Raw genomic sequence first — 15,112 nt, 5'->3', positions numbered from 1 at the left:
TTATGAAAACCAACCCACAGCACAACACTGAGTGCAATTACATTCACTTTATAGTCTGATTATAAGCAGAACATTTGAAGTTATCTGCATTAATCTGAGTGTTTATGTGTTTATATCATGATAAACTTATGATATCAGTTAAATGGATAATTATTATTATATGTTGTCCCAGAAATAATTGAAATTACTGATATTAGTATTAGTATTAATATTATTTATATTTTAAGACCATATTACGCCACTGATATATAAAAAAAATTATTAATACATAGCACTAGTTCAATAATAAACCATTTTTAAAAAAGCAATGAACATGTAATAATTCAGAACATTGAGTTTATTTACACTTATTTCCAACTATTTCCAATTTCTGATATACTATGAAATATATGTGGCCACAACTGAAAAAAGGTGACTCTTTCTCTAGAGTCTCTTCGGCCTCTAATAGCCTCTAGCCTCACTTTAGTTTTAATTACACTTTCATTTAGTTTTCATTAATGAACTCTCTCAATATTTCAGACCTTGGTATTGGAATGTGATTTTTATTTGTCTAATTTATTTGCTAAATAAATTAGACAACATAGCAGCTCTTTCACAGTAATGGGCTGTTCATGCTAACTAAACACAATAATCAGATTTTTGCTTGGCAAAATTAGCTTAAAGAATATGTAATGTAAACATAATTTAAAACTCAAATTTCATGTTTTTTTTTGTGAGCATGCATCAGTTGGAAAATGAAGAATAGTTAATTCTTAAGTTATAGCTTTACTCCAAATGTGTTGCACTTTATTCTGGTAACATGGTCTGTTTTTACGGATGCACACACTTGAGAATTCCAAGTATACTCTGAATAAGAGTGTGGGCTGTATCTTACACCCTGTCCATGAATCCTGATTTATTGGCGAATGCAGGCAATATGGGGAGAAAAGCAGTTTGATGTGCAGCATGCATATGAAACTCAAAAATAACAAATACTTATTGCATTCTAATAAAATTACACCTTTAAAACAGATGAATTAATGATTAGAAAGAGTTGCAATCAGGGGTAGCAACCAGAACAGCCGTTGAGTGACCAGTCACACTCAACAGGCAGTCTCAGAACAAATTAGGCAATGATTAGAACCAATCACAGTTAGTGGGAGGTCTTAGAACACACACAATGTTGTAATTAGGACCAGTCGCAGTCAGGGGGACATCTCACAAAACTAAACTTTTTTCACTTACTGTCTCTCACTCTCTTCCTCTGGCTGTAGGAGGGTCTGGACGGGCTGCTGCAGATCCTGGTGACTCAGCTGGGTTCTGATGACCTGAACATGCTGACCTGTGCCACGGGTATCCTCAGTAATCTGACGTGTAATAACGCACGCAACAAGGCACTGGTGTGTCAGAGCGGGGGCGTGGAGGCGCTGATCCATGCCGTGCTGAGGGCGGGGCAGAAGGAGGATGTGTGCGAGCCGGCCGTCTGTGCGCTCAGACACCTCACCAGCCGACACACACACGCAGAACTGGCCCAGAATGCCGTGCGGCTTCACTACGGCATCCCCGCCATCACCAAACTGCTCGGACAGCCATACTACTGGCCTGTGGTCAAGGTCAGTGTGTGTGTGTGTGTGTGTGTGTGCCTGACAGACCACAAAGAGGCAACATATCCTTCTCTTAGATATACAGACAAATCAACAGCCAGACAAATAATCAGACAGACAGGGGGAAAGACAGATAGATAGACAGACAGGAAAACAGACTAAGATACAGAAAAATAGACGGACAGCAGCAAAGACACAGATAGAGAACCAACTGGACAGATGGAAAAAGATACAGGCAGATACAGACAGACAGTACTATATATATATATATATATATATATATATATATATATATATATATATAGTACTGTGCAAAAGTTTTAGGCACCAAACAAATTACACTAATCCATTTATCTCAACAATATGAGTGTTTTACCTGAAAAAAGCACCACATATGATTTTAACAGATGCAAATCTATCTATCTATCTATCTATCTATCTATCTATCTATCTATCTATCTATCTATCTATCTATCTATCTATCTATCTATCTATCTATCTATCTATCTATCTACCTACCTACCTATCTATCTATCTATCTACCTATCTATCTTATGCTAATGATCAAATCTTGTTATTACATTACTAGATAAGTTGTTAGGCACTTTTATACAATTTTTGACTTTTAATAATTTTCTTTTTTACAATCTTATTACAATTCTGGGTGTTATTACACTATTAAGAATTGATTACAGTATTGGCTGCTACGGTGTGTTACAGTGTGTTTGAATTTTAGAGTGTAATTATTATTGTAAGTATTATATTAGGTTTATATAATGTGTATTATTGAGAGTACTAGGTGTCCTATAAATCTGTATTACAGTGTACCGGAGTGTGTTAATGTTCCTCAGGGTGAGTGTGTGTGTGTGTGTGTGTGTGTGTGTGTGTGGTGTGTGTGTGGTATGTGTGTGCACTAGTAACAGCTTGATTTATTTATGAATCCCAGAGCTTTAATGGGTTTATTGATTTCAGCATCATATACAGTTGAATCACTGAAACGTTAAATTGGGATTTTATGTCAGACTATGGCTGTAAATAATCTCAGTGAGAGTCAAGGTGTTCAAATCAGAGTTGGAGACTCTGAAAAAATGTAATGATTTTTTTTTTCTTCATTTAATCTCATTTATAGTTGTACGAGGCAGATTGTCATTAAAGTCATTAAAGAAATATTTAAGTTTTTACATTATGCAATAAAGTTTACTGCTAGAGAACATAATATATACTGCGTCATCCTTACAACATTTTTTAAATTCACCTTTGCACTAATATATACTTTTAATTTTTTTATTTTAATGTAAAGAATACAGCTAAACTCGGCTTCACACACATCTCTGGCTCTTCACTGCAGAGTGAAGATGTTCAGGTGCTGAAAGCTGAAGTGTATATAATTAACTGTGTGTCTCATGCTTTCTGTCTCTCTCTCTCTCTCTCTCTGTAGGCCACTGTGGGATTGATTAGAAACTTAGCGCTGTGTCCAGCCAATCAGGCTCCACTGAGGGAGGCGGGCGCGATCCCAAGATTGGTTAACCTGCTCCTGAAGGCTCATCAGGACACACAGAGACTTGGCTCCAGTGCTCAGCAGACATACCAGGTCAGAAACATCAAACATACCAGGTCATCCAGCAACATATCAAACATAGGAAGTTAACACTCTAAAACATCAACACAAAAGGTCAATCCTAGCTTCAGTACTTTTCAGTCCATTAAAAAATATACCTATACCACATTAACACAAAACTGAAAGCCCAGGCAAGCACAGCACAATTTAGAAAAGCAACCAAGAGGCCCATGGTCACTCTGGAGGAGCTGCAGAGATCCACAGCTCAGGTGGGAGAATCTCTGTCCACAGGACAGCTATTCAAAAGCAAGCTGTAAGAAACCTGTAAGAAAGTTCTCTGGCCTGATTAGACCAACCAAAGATGAAGTTTTTTGTCTGTTTAGAAATATCAAACATACCAGGTCATCCCGTAACATATCAAACATAGGAAGTTAACATGCTAACACATCAACACAAAAGGTCAATCCTTAGCACAGTACTGTAGTCCATTACAAAAAGATTTGTCTCCTTTATCTTTTTTTTGCTTTTGGCAGTGAAAAGACATTATGGTTGCATTTTATTTTGCATTGATATTGTTTGATATTTGCTATGTTTTATCAAACAGTTCTTGTGCTTCTTTTGTAAGATATCTTGTCTCTGATTCTGAATGTTTACTTTTATAGTTTGCCTAAAACTGTATCTATTAACTTCCTTTTCTCACTGTGTCAGGATGGTGTTCGTATGGAGGAGATTGTAGAAGGCTGTACTGGAGCGCTGCACATCCTGGCCAGAGATCCCATTAACAGGGGAGAAATCGCCAGCATGCAGACCATCCCACTGTTTGTGCAGGTACCACAGTGTGTGTGTGTATGTGTGTGTGTGAGTGTGTGTGGGTGGGTGTTTGGCAATGATTTGTTTTGTTTTCTCTCTGTGTGAGCACCTGTTACTCTCAAGCCTGACATAATGTCTCTGTTTCTCTGTGCTAACCTCCGAGATGTATGCACAGCCTGTGCTGGGTTTTCTTCAGTGCCCTTACTTGAACCAAACATAGAGACAGAGCAACTCTATGTACAGAAAGGTTGAACAGCTTTTGTGCACATGCTTACCAGTAGAAGAGAGCAACAGAGTTTATTCCCATGTGCTTTGCTAAAATATTAGGCTGAATCGGTGTTCAGTCGAATTATTTATAAAGGTGAAAAAAACATTACTATTTTAGTATTACCTCTAATAGAGGAACACTCCTGTCAGAGTTCAGAGCAGGAAGTGAGAGAGAGAACGAAAAGGGAGCAGACAAACGTCTGGTTTTATTAAAGCAGCACTAGGTAGGATTTCCTTGATTTTTGATCTTTTTAAAGAAGTAAAATTACAGCTTGAAACTCACTGCAGCGCTGCATTGAGGTGTAATAGGAAGAATATCGGTCCTCTCGTGTCTGTGCCGGAGCTCCTCTGAGCTCAAACCAGACTCTGTAAGTTTTCCGAGGCGGCCGCGACCAACGCTCGCGAGAACTGCGACCTGCTTTCCGACCTTTAGTTTTAACAGTTCTACAAGGACTACTGGTTCATTCTTTACAAACTAACATACAGGCACTCTGGCAGAAGCTGGAAAGAAACCAAATATGTGTGTGAAAGCCAGAAAACGAGAAAGAGAAACTAATCCGCCTGAAACATTTATTACACTCTGCAACTGTAGGGGGAGCCCACGAGCACAAAATCTCAATCCTACCTAGTGGAGCTTTAACAGGACTTAAAATGAAATAAAGCATTTAGCATCACTTATAACACTTGGTATTAGTTTACTAGTAGGGGTGTGCTGATATCTCTTACCACGAGATCTTGTGAGATTAAAATACACAATATTCCTCACCAGGTGCACACACACACACACACACACTTGCCTCTCTGTATCTGCAGACTTTAACACGTTGTTCCATGTTCCGTTAATCACATGTTCCTTAGAGCCTTATGTTCCAACCCACACATTCCCACCCCATGGTTTGAACTGCAAAGCAACACTGATGCAACAGTTACAGTCATAGGTTGCCAGGTCTGTGTAAAACCCTTAGATGGATTGCCAGTCAAAATACAGAACTCTCACTGGGGAGGATTGTGGCAATAGTTCTAAGATAGTTCTGAAGAGACTCGTGTGAGACCATGCAGAAGAAAAGTTGTTGGGTTTCTAGTAAAACCAGCTGCATACATAATTCATAATCTGAGTAAAAAAAAATGAATGACATCAGTTACAAGAGGATTACTTGCAAAATAAATTTTAAAAATACTAGTTCAGTTTTGCATTTTGTAAGTTTCAGTCAAACAAATTATTTTCAATCATATTAAAAAAAAATTTTTGTAATTCAAAAGAATATACTATTAAAATCTTGTTCTCGTCTTGTAAACCCAATATCGTGTCTTGTCTCGTCATACTCCCTATTTACCCCTTTCACAAACAAGCTGAGAAAGATAAAAGCTGTACAGGGTTAGGGTAAGAACCTTAGCTAAGCTAACCTAGTCTTTGCAGCTGTTTGTTTAACAAAGAACAGGCTGCGTTTTGCTGTGTAAATTTCACTTGTGATTTGAGTAGCGCTGCTAAGGTACATTTATGACTGAAATAGCACTGCTAAATTAAAATTACGGCTACAGTTACTCTGCTAAAGTAAATTTGTGTTTGTAATTGCACTGCTAAAGTAAATGCATGTTTGTTATTGCACTGCTTAAATAAATTCATGATTAGAATAGCCCTACTGAGATAAATGTGGTGCATCTGTTGAGATATTAAAATAAATGTTCTGTAAATAAATAATTTCATTGTTTTTTAATTAGTTCAGTGGTGAAAAAATAAAAAAAGAATAAAAACTGCAAAAAAAAAAAAAAACGTGTTCAGTATTCAGCCTTCAGTCTTCAAGCTAATTGTTGTTTAATTGTTTTCGGTTTCAATTTTGAACGAAAAATAAATTGAGGTGCATCTTTAATTATTAAGCTGATGGCAGTTGACACAGTGGTTTATGGGATGTTGAAGTAAAGTGAAGTGGTTGCTATGGGCTCTATACTAGGGTACTAAGTACTAGGGTGTTGCTTGGCAAAGCCTTAAGAGGAATGCAGCAGGGACAGTTAAGAGCTTAGAAAGTTGCAGAACCACAAACTTAATGTCCTGAAGGACTTGAGTCCTTCACACTAGAAATCCTTCTGCTAATACGATAAATTCTGTGCCAGCTCTCTTGTGTGGTTTTAATCAACGACAATGTCGATATTTTATAAGCAGGAAATTGATTATGCCTGCAGTGGTAATAAGACAGCTCTGTGATACATAACCAATATTCTAGCATTTAACATTTAACTCTCTCTCTCTCTCTCTCTCTCTCTGTATTTCTATCTGAAACTCTTCCTCTCTAGCTCCTGTACTCCTATGTGGAGAATGTGAAGCGCGTATCTGCAGGGGTTCTGTGTGAGTTGGCTTTAGATAAGCAGTCTGCTGAGCTCATCGATGCTGAAGGAGCTTCAGCTCCTCTAATGGAGCTCCTGCACTCCCCCAATGAGGGAATAGGTGAGCACCATTCAATGAATATACACTATACCACTATACAGTAAATATACTCTGTCCAGTCAGTTCTTTAGCTCAGCTGACCATGCAGGAGCACACTGTAGCTTTATAAATACAGACTGTAGTCCTTCTGTTTCTCTACATACTTTATTATCCGCCTTTCACCTTGTTCTTAAGTGGTCAGAACCCCACAAAGCCCCACAGGCTTGTGCTGGTAAGAGTGAATCAGACACAGCAGTGCTGCTGGAGTTTTTAAACACTGTTCACTTACTGTTCTCCAGAAGCTCATCTGTTGCTGCACGTTTTGTGTTCCAGGTCATTCTCTAGTGCAGGGGTCACTAATATGTGGACCGCGGTCCGGGTCCGGACCCAGACGTTGTCCAATCCAGACCCAAACCGATAAACTACTCAGAAGGATTTAATTCTGACACTGTTTATTTAAAGCGGCGGAACGTTTATTATCTTTATGGTTTACGTGCTTTACCGCGCCGTGAACTCACAGACAAATCACGTTTGTTGTAAGATCACCAAACACTCTCCTCTCCAGATCTGTGCAGACGCAAGCGCTGAGCCACACAGGCGAAGCACTCTGTGAGAAGTGGGAGAATAAAGCGAGAAAAGCTATTGTAGATGGTGCACACCAGATAAAAAACATTAAAATACTACATTTATAAAACATATTAACAGTAATGTAACTGAGCGGTGTTACTTGGAGGAATTAAAGAGAAACAACCGAGAGAAGAGTGCAAAATATTCAACTTTACTTCACCTGATCAAAACTCCTCAGCAAGGAAAAAAAAAACCCTCACTCGCAGGCGCGCTCTCTCTACTCCCAAAACAACCCTACCTCAACACTACAGCAACCCCCAGGGGACAAAAAGCATTGGCAACTCCCCCCAAATTAAATAAATATAGCATTTTGAAGCAAAGTGAACATACAGAGTCACATTAATAGACAGGCCTATTTAAAACAATACAGATTGTTAAAATTTATTAGTATGTGTAATTTGTTTTGTCTTTCAGTTGTTGATAAAACACTGACAGAACTACTATAGGCTTCTTCAGTAAACAGAATAAAACACTGAATTATAACACAAGTTAACATTGGCCGGACCTTGGCCTGATGAAATTTTCTCTAACTGGACCAAACTGAATTCTAATTAAATATCCCTGCTCTTGTGCTTCACACAGGATCCTGCTGGCTGGATATTTCTGGATTTCCAGTCTAGCAGCGATGCTGACGTGTTTAAAAACTCCAGCAGCTCTGCTGTGTCTAATCCACTCAAACCAGTGCAACACACACTTCTGCTAAATTTTAACGACAAAATTATTCTGGACCAAAGGACCAAAATATTGCTAATACATCCCTGTTTTCTCAGCTACCTACGCTGCCGCTGTGCTCTTTCGGATCTCGGAGGATAAAAGCTCCGACTACAGGAAGCGTGTTTCTGTGGAGCTCACGCACTCACTCTTCAAACATGACCCCACTGCATGGGAGATGGTGAGTGGACCACTCACACACACACACACACACACACACACACACACACACACACACACCTGATGAATCTCACCTACCTCACACTTCACACACTGCCCTCTTACGCAAACAGCCCTGAGGAAGCTTCCATTCTGTTATATCTGCATTGCATTATCATCTGCTAGAAGATACCTCAGTGTTGCTGTTCTTACAACATGTGGTTTCATCACCATGTGGAAATGTGCCCCAGTTTCAGAAGGCAGGAACAGCTGTTGTGCTTTTTGCTATGTTTCAGGATGAAGTTGTTTCTTATAAGATACAGTGGTATGAAAATGAACTTGCCTCCTTACAGATTGATTTTGCCATACCTACATTTTTCAGATTATTAAACAACATTTAACCCTTTATTGCACAACATATGCACCCCCCCCCCCCTCAATGCACACATGGGTCAAAAATTCTTATTTAATTTTTACCTTACCTATTTTCTGAATAAAAGCCATTTTTGTATCACTACCCCTCTAATGCACACATGGGTCAAAAAAGACCTGCATTCATTTTATATGTTAACCCTCCTATTATGTTCATTTGTCAGGAACAGCAATAGTGTTCCGGGGTTAATTTGACCCGGTGCATGTTTAATTATCCAAAAGATATTTGAAACCCCACCAAAAAATCCTTACAAACAGTGTAAATATTTTTTGTACTAACTTTGTTAATAATTATTCTATCAATATTTACTGCAGTGGTGTTCCTTAGCTCTAATAGGTAGTTGTTCAATTAGGATAATTTCCTTGTTTTTTTATAAACAAAATACATGTTCAAACTTTTTAATGTCTCACTGCTTTATTACTTTTAAAAGACCAACATATAAAACACAATATTTTACATAATATTTAACATAACATTGCAATTCTGTTTTAGTTTTTGTTTTTGCAGGGCGTGGTTGCAAATATGGGAGATAAACTAGATAAACTATTTTCATAGTATATGTTGATTACAATAATTAAGGCAAGCAGAAGAAGTTTCATACTAAAAAAAATATTTTTTCATATAATTAACTATTTTCCCTAGCTCTTTAAACTTTAAAATGGGTCAAATTGACCCGGAACATAACAGGAGGGTTAAGTCATGTATGGCTGAGTTCTTCTTTAGCACAAATCTTATTTTTTATTTTCCTTTATTACTTTATGAAGAAGCTTTTGTATTTTTACATGTTTTACACACACGGGTTAGATTCGACATTTACTGTTTCACAGCTCGGCCCAACTCCCGTCTCACAGCTAACTCAGTATTGCTTTCAATTGTTTTAACTAAAAAAGGGCTTTTGTTAAAAAAAAAAAAGAAATGTAATATGATTAAAAACAAGTTAAATGAGAAATACCTTGGATACTGAATGACTGAATTAATTTTTTGCTTAACTGTATCATAGAAACACTCATACATGGAGTTACATAAAAAAATAATGTGATACATAAAAAATAAATGCGATACATAAAAAATTAATGATTTTTTTTACCCATGTTGCGCATTAGAGGAGTAGTGATACAAAAAGGTATTTTATGCAAAAAGTTAAAAAGAATAAAATAAAATAAGGATGTAATATAATCAAAAATAAGTTAATTGAGGAATACCTTAAAACTGAATGATTCAATTAATTTAGTGCTAAGATATAGAGAATTAAACCTCAGCCGGGTCAATTTTGACCTGGTCAACCCATGTTTGAGCTGGGTCAACCCATGTTTACCCATGTGAAACAAACACATAATTTCAGAAAAAGAACATCATACTAAGAGTCAAACATAGTGGTGGAAGTGTGATGATCTGGGGCTGCTTTGCTGCTTCAGGACCTAGACAACTTGCTGTAATTGATGAAAACTATAGATTCTGCTCTCTACCAGACAATCTTGAGAAGAGAAAAGAGAATATCCGGCCATCAATTTGTGACCTTAAGCCCAGACGTACTTGGGTTCTGCAGCAGGACAATGATCTAGAGCATAACAGCAAGTTTACCTCTGAATGGCCCAAAAAATAAGTAAATAAGGTTTTGGAGTAGTCTAAACAAAGTCTGATTGAGATGCTGTGAAATGATCTTAAACAGGCCAATCATTCTCGAAAAAAAACTCCAATGTGGCTGAATTAAAAGAGTTCTGCAAAGTAGGGCTGCAACGATTACTCGATAAAATCGACAGTGTCGATTATTTTAATTTGTCGACTACAACAAAACAGTACCGCATTACACAACAGTACTGCTGGAGACAGAAGCACAATGGGAGATGAGTAAATGACTCACTCACACAGGTTACACTCAACTTAGTCTGTGTCTCCAAAAGTGCCCAAACACAACAGATTACATATTTACTTACTAAATAATCAGTACTTTCTATGTTTAAAACAACATATGATCAGTTAAATGCCTTTTAAATCTCATGTTCAGCTGTTTCTTTCATTTTTTATAAATGGGGGGACATGGCAGTATTAATCATTGACTAATCGACTAATTGAAAAAAAATAATAGTCAGATTAGTCGACTACCAAAATAATCATTAGTTGCAGCCCTACTGCAAAGAAGAGTGGGTCAAAACATGTAAAATACTCATTGACGCCAGGTTGTTAGGTTTCTTAAAAAATCAAATCATCATTTAAAAACTGCGTTTTATATTTAATCAGGTTCAAAAACTGTATTAAATACTTTTTCACAGCACTGAACATTGCTTAGATCTCCCACTTCTTCTGAAAATGCAGAACCTGTTAATATTGACATATTATGAAAGTGCTGTGTGGCCCATTTGGACTAGGACCCTGGCTAAAACTAGACGGAGACAGAAGGTGCTGAACAAACTCTACTCTGAAGTTGAAGGCTGGAAGTAAGTCTAGTCTACAGCAGGGTCTTGGCAGGGTTGCGGGGATGTAATATACCTGGAGGGGTTGTCCGTGAGCTCAGCTCAGTCACCTGTGTGGAAGTACAGCAGACTGGGACAAAGACGAGGGAGAACAGCAGGTTAGCCTCCTGCAGCACGGAGTGTAAAGACTGTTCCTCCTCTCTGTGGCTCCTGACATGCTTTTGTGCTGTCCCTGAGCCATCAGTGAGCGCTGTCAGGTGGGCTTATTAGCGCGAGCCAGCGGCATGCTGGTCTCTGTCCCCGTTCTCAGGCCACATGGTGATATCCAGGCCACATGCAATCCATAACAGTAGCGCTGTCTGCTTGTCATGTGACATCAGCACCACGGACAGCGCACACTTCCCAGGAAGGCTGGTAGGTGGTGGGAGGTGCTCGACGCCCCCCACAGCCACAATTACTAAAGGCTTAAAACAAAAAACATTAACCTTGAAAGATGAAGAAGCTTTTAATAGTGTGGAGAATCATCTCTTACAATGTTTACTTCATAAGTTCTTGCAGTCACATGCAAAGAAGCCTTTTAAGTACTGTTGATATACATTAAAAAATAACAACCATAGCATTATCTCTCCTCCACCAAGCTTTACACCTGGTGAAGTGCAGTCAGACAGGAATCTTTGTTCTGGCATTCACCAAACCAAGACTTTTCTATTAGACTGTAACTTCAAAAAACTTCTTTCCACAGCTCAAAAGTCAATTTTAGGAACATTTTCACTATGTAACACTATAAAATTAGCTTGTGTTCTTAGAATGTATCACTGTTAAATGCAGTTAATAAATGTATCCAATGTCTAGATAAAATATTTAAATTTTAGGAAGTATAATATATTTTGTATCATAAATTATTTGAGTAATATTGTATAAATTAAGGAATTGTAATTAGATAATATTGTATGCAGAAATTAGATAAAGGTTAGTAAAAGAAAGGATTGACTGAAGTTCAGTTCATTTATTTACTCTATGTAACATTTAAGTCTTGAAACCGAGTTGAGGTTACTGAAATTTATCTGAAATTAAATTTACTTTTAAAAAAAGCATATGCAAGTAAATTTTACTCATGATTTTTTTCAGTGTGGGTGGACCAAAGACCAAGTTCCCAGCAGCATTATTTGTTTTGTTAGGACATTACCTGTTAAGGATGACCTGATTTTCCGATAATTTTTCTACTTTCTATAGAGTCATCCGTGGTACCTTTTTATTTTATGTGATTAATGTGAATTATGTGGTTCCAAAATTTGAAATATAGAGTATACTCAAGGTTAGTAATGGTGCTACTAATTTTAACATTAGTGTTCTAGGGTTAATGGAAGCAGAAGTGTATTAAAACTTATGAAAATGACTGTTTCTATGTATTTCTTTTAGTGCTATATATTTTTTTACATCAAAATAACACCAGCCACATCATGGCATACTGTACATAGGCCCCACCCCCAAAATACAAACAGTGTTATAAGTATTTGTGATTGGAGAATGCAGAATATCGCTATATGATTGAGTGTGTGTGTGTTGGGTGTTGACTGCCTTTATATAACTGCCTTTAAATGAAGCCAGACTCTTTCATCTGCAGAATGATGCCTTACTTTACATAAACAGCGCACAGTGCTTATCCCCAGTGTGTGCACTGAGTGAGTGTCCTAATTTCTCTTTTTCCTTCTAGGCCCACAACACAATGCCACTCGATCCAGGCTACATGCCAGACGGTAAGGGCCTGGCACCTTTCTACACTGGGACACACATACATACTTACATACATACATAAGGATGTTTTTACACTTAAAACCAAGGTTTAGGTATATCTTCATACATCTCTGGAAAATTAAGAGACCACTTCAGTTCCTGAATCAGTTTCCCTGATTTTGCTATTTATAGGTATATATTTGATTAATAATTTATAATTAACATTGTGGTTTTATTCTATAAACTACGGACAACATTTCACCCAAATTCCAAATATAAAATAAAAAAAAAATATTGTCATTTAGATCATTTATTTGCAGAAAATGAGAAATGGCTGAAATAACTAAAAAAGTTGCAGAGCTTTCAGATCTCAAATAATGCAAAGAAAAGTTCATATTCATAAAGTTTTAAGAGTTCAGAAATCAATATTTGCTATAACCCTGGAATAACCCTGGTTTTTAATTACAGTTTTCATGCATCTTGGCATGTTCTCCTCCACCAGTCTTACACACTGCTTTTGGAAAACTTTCTGCCACTCCTGGTACAATAATTTAAGCAGTTCAGATTGGCCTGGTGGTTTTATATATTCATCTTCCTTTATACGTGTTACCAGCTGTACACTGAATTAAAAAGTTTTGATGAATGCTATCCAATAGAAATAATATAAAGCAGCATCCAAATATAAATGCACTACTTTTTTCTGTGTGTTTTGGAATTGTGTACTCTCAGTGTTACATTTACTCTCTTTCAATTTCTCTCTCTCTCTCTCTCTCTCTCTCTCTCTCTCTCTCTCTCTCTCTCTCTCTCTCTCTCTCTCTCTCTCTCTCTCTCTCTCTCTCTCTCTCTCTCTCTCTCTCTCTCTCTCTCTCTCTCTCTCTCTCTACCCTGCTGAGTGTTTAATGGACTTGGCCTGAGTCCACTGTATACGATCTGATGGATCTGCACTGTAGCCTCAGGGGCTCTGTGTGAGTGTGTGTGTGTGTAAGTGTGTGTGTGTGTGTGTGTGAGTGTGTGTGTGTGTAAGTGTGTGTGTGTGTGTATGAGTCAGTGTGTGTGTGAGTGTGTGTGTGTGTAAGTGTGTGTGTGTGTATGAGTCAGTGTGTGTATGAGTCAGTGTGTGTGTGAGTGTGTGTGTGTGAGTGTATGTAAGTGTGTGTAAGTGTGTGTGTGTGTGTGTGTGTGTGTGTGTATGAGTCAGTGTGTGTGTGTAGAAGTTTGAATATGAAATCTTTCCAGGTCATATTTCCATGTCATTTACATTTACATTAACCAGCCATCCATCATCATCATCCTCACTGGCAAACTGTCTCTCTATCTCTTTTTCTCTCTCTTACTCTCTCTTTCTCTCTCTACCGTCTCTTTCTTTATTATGCCCTCTCTATCTCTACCCTACTGGGTATAGATAGATGTTTCTCTTTCTCCCTCTTTCCCTCTTTCTCACTATCTCCCTATACGCCCCCTTTTTGTCTCTTTTCTGTCTGCTGCACTGAGTTAAAATTCCGTTTTTTTTTTGGCTGTAATTTCTGCTCTTTATATTATATACTTAATAATTCAAATGCAGTCTTTTAATAGAGCTGTAATAATCTCTCGCTCTTCTTGCTCCGTGTCTTTTGACACAGTCTTTGTATGGTCAGCACTTATTTTTCTTCTTTTCGGCCTATCACTCCTGCTCTGATTGTGCCCCTCTCAGTGAGCTGCTGGTTTTTAATTAAGCTGATATTAAATGTGCAGTTAGAGATGATGCATTGGCTGTTTGATAAGTTGATTTGTTTTAACCAGACCAGAATATAATGTGTCCGTTTAAAATACTGCACATTCCGTTCACGTTTCAAACCACTTTAACTCTTTTCAGGGCCATTTCACGCCACAATTATCATCATGACTAAGCAGAATGAAAGAGTGTCTTTCTGCCTTTTAATAAAACTGTTTAAGTAGTTTGGACACAACTTATCCATTTTCATTTATATTGTTGATTTCACATTATCACTGAGCATGTGTCTAGTTCTTCACATTCTCATAATAAAATCTGCTGTCATATTAACCATATCTCTTCATTTACTCTATATCCAATTGTTTTTTAATTATACTGTTTGTTGTGCTTCCTGGTGTTGACCAAAGGAGGATGGGTCAGGGAGGAGAAAACACACTTAAGAATCTTTTCTGTATGTGACTGATCACCAGAGACATGCAATGTATTGAACTGTTTGGCCACTAGTGGGTGCTATTGTTAAAAATGAAATATATCTTATTCAGATAGTGATTGTTTGACATTAAAGTGTGTTCGTCTTATTTAGTACAGTATTCTAGACAAATTTCTAAATTTAAGTTTGTTTTAAAAAGTGCATAACTTTTAAATGATGACTACTTAATTGAATTGAAAATAACTTTTTTTTTTTAAAC

The 15,112-nt window shown here is 37.4% G+C and overlaps 1 protein-coding gene across 2 annotated transcripts in view; it reads left to right on the top strand.

The window, feature by feature from the left end:
• The window catches only part of jupb (junction plakoglobin b), a 129,787-nt gene that overhangs the window by 103,270 nt on the left and 11,405 nt on the right, over positions 1 to 15,112 (top strand). For both annotated transcript variants that reach the window (XM_049476357.1, XM_022683027.2), the window contains exons 9-14: positions 1,254 to 1,592; positions 3,022 to 3,174; positions 3,850 to 3,969; positions 6,508 to 6,658; positions 8,035 to 8,156; positions 12,693 to 12,735. In XM_049476357.1, coding sequence (XP_049332314.1) covers positions 1,254 to 1,592; positions 3,022 to 3,174; positions 3,850 to 3,969; positions 6,508 to 6,658; positions 8,035 to 8,156; positions 12,693 to 12,735 — 928 coding nt within the window. The remainder of the gene's footprint in view (positions 1 to 1,253; positions 1,593 to 3,021; positions 3,175 to 3,849; positions 3,970 to 6,507; positions 6,659 to 8,034; positions 8,157 to 12,692; positions 12,736 to 15,112) is intronic.

This window comes from Astyanax mexicanus, chromosome 3, assembly GCF_023375975.1.
Source record: "Astyanax mexicanus isolate ESR-SI-001 chromosome 3, AstMex3_surface, whole genome shotgun sequence".
Lineage (NCBI taxonomy): Eukaryota > Metazoa > Chordata > Actinopteri > Characiformes > Acestrorhamphidae > Astyanax > Astyanax mexicanus.
The sequence above is the reverse complement of the archived record's forward strand: the minus strand, read 5'-3'. Positions and strand labels throughout refer to the sequence as shown.